The following is a 7897-nucleotide window of genomic DNA, read 5'->3' as shown; positions in this document are numbered from 1 at the left end:
CTGGGCTCCGGCGATCCTTCTGCCTCAGCCTTCCAGGTAGCTGGAACTACAGGTGCGCGCTACCACACCTGGCTAATGTTTTTTGATTTATGTAGAGATGAGGTCTCGTCAAGTTGCCCAGGCGGGTCTCGAACCTGCGACCTCAGGCAATCCACTCACCTCAGCCTCCCAAAGGCGTGGGATTACAGGCTGAGCCACCGAGCCCAGCGTCACTTTTTTCCAATTTATTGTAGCGACAAGGTCTTGCCATTATGCACAGGCTGGTCTCAAACCCCTGAGCTCAGGCAATCCTCTCGTCTCCACCTCCCTAAATGCTGGGATTACAGGCGTGAGCCACTGCGCCTGGTTTACAAACAACTTAAAAATGAACTAGGTGTGGTGGCATGCTTCTGTAGTCCCAGCTATTTGGGAGACTGAGGTGGGAGGATTGCTTGAGTCCAGGAGTTTGAAGCTGCAGTGAGCTATGATTGTGCCACTGCACTCCAGCCAGGGCAACAGAGCCAGACTCCGTCTCTAAAAATAAATAACCGAAAGCACAGGATATGGTGAGTGCTATGAGATGAAAAACGAACTGGGGATGGGGGAAGGGGTCTCAGCAGAGACTGCAAGAAGTGTCATGGGGAGGGGACCTGAAGGAGGTGAGGGAGGAACCATGGGGACTATCTGGAGACATTATAGGCAGAGACAATGGCAAGTGCAAAGGTCCTGAGGGAGAAGCCTAAGACTGTGGTTACCAGTTGTTCGAGTTCTCTTCTGCTGCACCCCAAAACTAAGCCGCTTAAAACATGAAACACTAGGCCAGGCTCGGCGACTCAGCCTGTAATCCCAGCATTTTAGGAGGCCGAGGCGAGTGGATTACCTGAGCCCACGGGTTCAAGACCAGCCTGGAAACTGGGCGAGACCTCATCTCTACAATTTAAAAAAAAAACTGGACGGTCGTGGTAGCGTGCGCCTGTAGTTCCGGCTACTTGGAAGGCTAAGGCGGAAGAGTCACGGCCGGGGTGGCCGGGAGCATGCCACTACACTCCAGCCTGGGCGAGGGAGTGAGACGGCAACTAAAAAAGAAAAAGCGGCTCACTGGACGCAGCCCACATTTTTCACATTCAGGAGGGGAAGGGAGACCCTGCCCTCGCTCCCCTCCTGTCCTCCCCTCTCCCGCTGGAGCCTCTCATCGGCTGAGCTCAGAAGGCGAGGAGGATGCGGCAGCCGACCCACCCATGTTCTCGGCCTCTTTCGGGGCACAGGACAGGGGTGGGGGAGAAGGGTGAAAGTGGATTGGGAAGGACAGACAGAAGCTGTGACCAGAGGACTGGATTGTGGCATTTTCAGATGAGCAGAAACACACATCTTCCGGGAGGCCACCAGGGCGCGCTGCCTCCCCGCCGGGCTTTCTGCTGACTGTGACCACCACCTCGGCCGGGCGGAGGCGGCTTGTGTGGGCAGGGGGCTGAGCGGGACTGCGTTTGATCCTTTATTTTTATTTTTTTCTAAAAAGGCGTGGAAATGGAGAAAATGAATGTGCCGAGTCATAAGAAGGGCAGCCTCTGACATTTTAGAATCATGGGGTCAAAGATGAAGCCCATTAGACCCATCATTCATTCATTGGTCGGTCCTGCAGCATGTGTTTCGTCTGGGGCAGGCTTGGCCTCCGAGGATGAGAAGCCAGTTCCAGGCCGGATGTGGTAGCTCAGGCCGGTCATCCCAGCACTTTGGGAGGCTGAGGCAGGAGGATAACTTAAGCCTAGGAGTTTGAGACCAGCCTGGGCAACAGAATGAGATCCCATCTCTACCACCCTCTCTTCCCCAAACAATGAGTCAGGCGTGATGGTGCACGCCTGTAGTCCCAGCTACTTGGGAGCCTGAGGTGGGAGGATCACTTGAGGCCAGGAGAGTTAGAGACTACAGAGAGCTATGATGGTGCTACCATACTCCAGCCTGGGTGTCAGAGCTAGACCTCGACTCTTAAAAAAAAAAAAAACAAAAAACAGCCGGGCTCGGTGGCTCAGCCTGTAATCCCGCGCCTTTGGGAGGCTGAGGCGAGTGGATTGCCTGAGCCCGTGGGTTCGAGACCTGCCTGGGCAGCGAGACCTCATCTTTACAATAAATCAAAAAATCAGCCGGGCGTGGTAGTACGCGCCTGTAATTCTGGCTACCTGGAAGGCTGAGGCGGAAGGATCGCCGGAGCCCAGCAGGTCAAGGCTGCGGTGGCCGGGAGTGGCCACTGCACTCCAGTCTGGGCGGCAGAGTGAGACTCCAACTCAAAAAAAAAAAAAAAAAGGACACTGCTGATGGCCCCTCTGGAGCTCAGGTTCTTAATAAGCAAGAGAAACAGGAAGCAGAGAGTATCACAAGTCATCATTTGATTATATTTGTGATATATACCAAAAAAGTAATTTAGGATCCACAGGAAAGAATACCACATAGGAACCTGACATGGGCAGAGTGGTCAGGGAGGGCTTACTAGAGGCGCTGCCCCTTGAGGTGAAATCATAACACTTTCTTAAACCCTTGCCAAGTGCTTTTAACTATGTATCTCTTTTGATCCTCATGGCAACCCTATGAAGGGGAAATTTTTTCTTTTTGAGACATGATCTTGCTATGTTGCCCAGGTTGGTCTTGAACTCCTGGGCTCAAGTGATCCTCCAGCCTCAGCCTCACAAGCAGCTGGGAGTATAAGCATGCGCCACCACCACCCGAGTGTAATAGTATTACAGATGGGAAAACAGGTTCAAAACTCACTCCAAGTCCCTCTGAAGGGTGAATGGCAGTGACCTAGGTAAAGAGGCACAGGGGAGAGGAAACAGCACATGCAAAGGTCCTGAGGTGGAAGAGGCTTGGTCCATTGCAGGAAGCAAAAGGCAAGTGGGGGGAGGAGCGAAGACCCTGCCCTCGCTCCCCTCCTGTCCTCCCCTCTCCTGCCGGTGAAGCTTATGTTATGAGTGGGCCAGCCAAAAGCAGCAGATCTTAAGCTGGGTGACCGTGTGTTGAGTTGTGAAGGAAATGGAGACCAGTGGAACCTGTGTGTGCTTTTCACAATCCAGTCAGTTCCCCCCACAGCTGAATCAGATGATAAATTCATTAGGAATACACAGAGATGGGGAAGGCGTGGGGGAACAAGAAACCTCCCAAACCATTGAAGAGAGCACCCATGGGTGATGACAGGGCAACATAGCAATATGAACCTTGAAGCATGCTGGGTTAATTGTGTCTCTCATTTTCCTCTTCCTCCTCCTCCTTATTTTTTTGGTCAAGGTTTCACTCTGCTGCCCGCCAGGCTGGAGTGTAGTGGCACAATCATGGGTCACTGCGGTGTTGACCTCCTGGGCTCAGGCTATCCTCCTGCCTCAGCCTCCCAAATAGCTGGGACTACAGGCACATGCCACCATACCTGGCTAAATTTTTTTGTGTGTAGAGACCCGGTCTTGCTAAGTTGCCCAAGCTGGTCTTGAACTCCTGGGTTCAAGCAATCCTCCCACCTGGGCCTCCCAAAGTGCTAGGATTACAGATGTGAACCACCACGCTTGGCCCGCACCTGACTTTTAAAAGTCCCAGGAATGCTTAAAACACATGCCTCTCCCTGACCTAAGAGTCCCACTCTCAAAACGACTTGCCCATGAGCACAAAGCTAGATGTATGAGGAACATACCAATGTGACTTTGCTGCTAAAACTGAGAACTGTTCCTCTAAGGAGACTGAGAAAGCAAATTAGGAATGCCCATGCAATGGGATATTATCAGACAGTTCTTCAAAGGGGCGAGGTAGGATTTTTTCTTCTCCTTTTTTAGAGACAAGTTCTCAGTCTGTTGCCCAGGCTGGAGTGCAGTAGTGCAATCAGAGTTCACTGCAGCCTCAAACTCTTAGGCCCAATTGATCTTCTTGCCTCAGTCTCCTGAGTAGCTGGGACTGTAGGCATGAACCATCATCTCCAGCTAATTAAAAAATTTTCTTTTATAGAAATGGGGTCTCACTATGCTGCCCAGGTTGGAGTGCAGTGGCATGATCATAGTTCAATGCAGCCTTGAACTCCTGGGCTCAAGTGATCCTCTTACCTCAGCCTCCTGAGTAGCTGGAATTATATATATGAAGTAGATGCTTGTATGTATGTATACACATAAATGTCTGGCAACATAACTAAACCACGTGTATGCATGTGGATGTCCATACCACCTTTATTTATCTTATCACATATTTCTCTCACAGTTGAATTTCTTCTACAATAGGTATCCATCACCTTTGTAATCAGAAAAAGATCCAATAAGATAAATCAAATGTTTACATTATTTTTAGATTTTTTTTTTTTTTTGGTAGAGATGGGGTAGAGTGAGTGGGCCTTGAACTCCAGGCCTCAAGTGATCCTCCAGCCTTGGTCTCCCAAAGTGTTGGGATTACAGTCACGAGTCACCACGCCTGGCTAATTATTATTTAAAAAAAATAATAATATGCACAAAACCCTGGAAATATCTCTTTGACAATGATGACTAAGAGGCGAGCAGTAATTTGGTATTTTGCCATTTGTGCAGTTCTCAGGAAATTGAAATGACCTTTATAGCACAGAAGTCTATTGTTCGAGTTTTGTGAAATCACTTCATACCTTTTTCCAGGAAAACATTATGTGCAAAAGTCGGTCACCTGTTTGGGGGGGCTCTATGCAAATGGATGAGGTGAGGGGAGAAATTGCAAAGTTTCAAATAAATACCCAGCATGTTCTGGGGGGCTCAGTGGGCAACAGCCTCTCCACGGTGTGCCCTGAGACTTAGAATCTTCTGGCTCAGGCATCATTGTTCCTTACAGATGAAGACACAGAGTCTCTGACTGGCCAGATGCAGGAGCTCACCCCTGTCATCTCAGCATTTTGGAAGGCTGAGGCAGGCGTGCTTGAGCCCAGGAATTTGAGACCATCCTGGGCCACATAGTGAGACCCCACCTCTATCTAAGAACAGAAAATTAGGCCGGGCGCGATGACTCTAGCCTGTAATCCCGGCACTTTGGGAGGCCGAGGTGAGGGGATTGCCTGAGCAAATGGGTTTCAGACCAGCCTGGGCAACTTGGCGAGACCTCGTCTCTACAATAAATCAAAAATTAGCCGGGCATGGTAGCGCACGACTGTAGTTCTGGCTACTTGGAAGGCTGAGGCGGAAGGATCGCCGGAGCCCAGCTGGTTGACGCTGGGGTGGCCATGAGTGTGCCACTGCACTCCAGCCTGGATGATGGAGTGAGACTCCAACTCAAAAAAAAAAAAACAACAACAACAACAACAAAAAACCCAAAACAAAACAGAAAATTGAAAACAACAATAAAGGAAAAAGAACTAGAGAGAGGGAGAGGAGATGGGTCCACCATGTCGGGGCAAGTTGGACAGGTCCTCCATTAAAGCTGAAGGAACAAATGTGCAGAGTGTGGATGTGGCATTCTGGGCTCTTTATTTGGGGTAAAGACCAGTGGCCTAGATTTGCTTGGAGATCCACCCTCCCGGCCCCCTCCCCACCCCAGTTCCTGGGAGTAGCAGCGGCTGCAGGCCTCAGGACTTGCAACCATGGGTGCTCATATATTCTGAAAATTCCTCCAGTCGGTCCAGCAGGTCCTTCTGGGTTGCATCTCCGTTCGCTGGCCAGAGCATGAGGAATGTCTCCTTGCCCAGGACGTAGGTGTAACTATGTCCAAGAGGCAGCAGAAGGGTAAGGAGAGCCTGATGTCCCTTGGGGCTTGGGACCTCCCTTGGTCCCTCTACCCTGCCTTAGCCTGGAGTGTCCACTCCAAAGGGTTTCTTTGACCTCTAGCCTCTAGTCCTTATCAATGGGCTTTAGAAAACGACCCCCCCCCAACTCCCTACTGCACCCCTGGTGGAAAATGGAGGCAATGGACACCCACATCATTTCCTTGTGAATGGCGTTCTCCAGAGTTGCGCAGTGCACAGCCTGTACCTCCATTTGGGGTGGCCCTGAAATCTCTGCGACTTCTTGCCTATCGGTCCAGCAGAGACTGTGCAACCCAGGGTTGGGCTGGGATAGGGAAAGGGGCCCAGGACTCAGTCCCCAGGGTGGCAGGAGCCCCACACGCACTCAGATCTGACTTTCCATAGGTCTGACGTCCGGCCCATGATGAGGAAAGACGCCTGTTCTTGCAACCCCAGGGAGTCCTGGCAGGTGGCGTGGCAGATGAATTTCTTGCTGGTGAGGGGTGTGGCAGGGTCTGTGCCTGGAGAAGACCCAGGGTATGAGTGTGTATGGCCTGGCCCTCCCACACACGGGGACTCCCAGGGCAGATTCCCACACCCCCTCCTCTGTCACTCTGGCATACCACTTTTTTTTTAGTTGGGGGTCTCACTCTGTCGCCCAGGCTGGAGTGCAGTGGCACAATCATGCCTCACCGCAGCCTCGACCTCCTGGGCTCAGGCAATCCTTCCACCTCAGCCTCCCAAGTAGCTGGGACTACGGGCATGAGCCACCACGCCAGACTAATTTTTTGATTTTTTCTTTTCTTTTTTTTGTAGAGATGAGGTCTCACCAAGTTGCCCAGGCTGGTCTGGAATTCCTGGGCTCAGGTAATCCTCCCACCTTGGCCTCCCAAAGTGCTGGGATGACAGGTGCGAGCCACCATGCCCGTCTTGGACATACCACTCTTGATGATGGCTTGGAGCAGCATGGTGTAGTAGAGGTAAGGGCTGGAGTCAGAGACCGCCACGGATTCCAGCCTGGCCTTGTACACTGGGCAAGGGAAGTGCAGAGGACGTGGTGTTGGCATCTGCTGCAGGCGGGCTCCACCTGGCTCCCTGCGGCTTCCCACACTCACCAAAGTCCACACCCGTCTCACAGGCTGCTGCCTGGAGCTCCTCCTGCCTCAGCCGGTCGCCGTCCTTCCTCAGGGAGGGGCACTGTTCTGCAGGGCCAGGCACGCCACTGCTCTGGCTGTGCTGGGGAAGGGGGCTTCCTTCTCCCTCCTCCTACCGGCCCTCCCACCTGTCCCCAGGCTGTGGCCTTTATGGTCTGTAGGGCTCTCTCCCTTTCTGTCTCTCTTTTCTTTTTTCTTTTTTGAGATAGGGCCTCTGTCCCCCAGGCTGGAGTGCAGTGGCGTGATCATTGCTCCCTGCAGCCTCGACCTCCTGGGCTCAAGCGATCCTCCTGCCTCAGCCTCCTGAGTAGCTGGGACTACAGGTGTGCACCACCACGCCTGGCTAAATTTTAATTAAAAAAAATTTTTTTAGAAACGAGGTCTTGCTATGTTGTCCAGACTGGTCTTGAACTCTTAGCTTCAAGTGATCCTCCTGCCTTGGCCTCCCAAAGCGCTGGGATTACAGGTGTGAGTTCTGTGCCCGGCCTCGGTCTCTTTTTCTGTTGGTTTTCTTGTCTCTTTGTGTCTCTCTCCGTCTCACTTGATCTTTGGCAGTGCTGACCGTGTGTGCCAGTTTTGTCTCCCTGCGTCTCCCTTTCTGTCTAAACCCCGCCCAGATGGCACTCAGGGGGAGGTGTGAAGGGCTCCTGGACGTCCTGCCTGGCAGCCCAACCCAGCGCGGGGCTCACCCTCGGCACATCTGCAGACGTCTTTGTGGCAGATCTTTCGCAGGGAAGATCGCTCTGAGGGCAGGTTGTAGAAAGCGCTGCACCTCCGCGCTGTGGGGGGCAGTGCCTGGGGTTGGCCTGGGCCAGCGCTCCCCGGGTTCGGTGCCCGCCTGGCCCCGCCCCCCGCAGTCTCCGCCCCCTCCAGGCCCTGTCTCTGTCCCTTCCCTGGGAGGCCTGGGTCCAGGTTCCCTCTCGGCCCTGCCCGTCTCTGGGCCGCCCCTCTCGGGTCCTCCTGGACCTCCCGCTCTTGCCGGCCCCGCCCCGCCAGCCTCAGCCTGCCTGGCCCTGCCCACACGCCGCCGCCGTCGGGCCCGCCCGCTGGAGGCCTCGCCCCTCTCCTC

The 7897-nt window shown here is 53.1% G+C and overlaps 1 protein-coding gene across 1 annotated transcript in view; it reads right to left on the bottom strand.

The window, feature by feature from the left end:
* Positions 1-5518: 5518 nt before the first annotated feature.
* LOC103260545 (complement C3-like) overlaps positions 5519-7897 on the bottom strand; it is a 36197-nt gene continuing 33818 nt past the window's right edge. The window contains exons 37-39 of the mRNA XM_021712404.1: positions 7518-7607; positions 6060-6195; positions 5519-5651 (exon numbers count right to left, since the gene is read on the bottom strand). Coding sequence (XP_021568079.1) covers positions 5519-5651; positions 6060-6195; positions 7518-7607 — 359 coding nt within the window. The remainder of the gene's footprint in view (positions 5652-6059; positions 6196-7517; positions 7608-7897) is intronic.

The sequence above is a fragment of the Carlito syrichta genome, unplaced genomic scaffold (assembly GCF_000164805.1).
Source record: "Carlito syrichta isolate Samal-C Ts95f unplaced genomic scaffold, Tarsius_syrichta-2.0.1 Scaffold303236, whole genome shotgun sequence".
Taxonomy (NCBI): Eukaryota; Metazoa; Chordata; class Mammalia; order Primates; family Tarsiidae; genus Carlito; species Carlito syrichta.
This window is presented reverse-complemented; position numbering and strand designations above follow the sequence as displayed.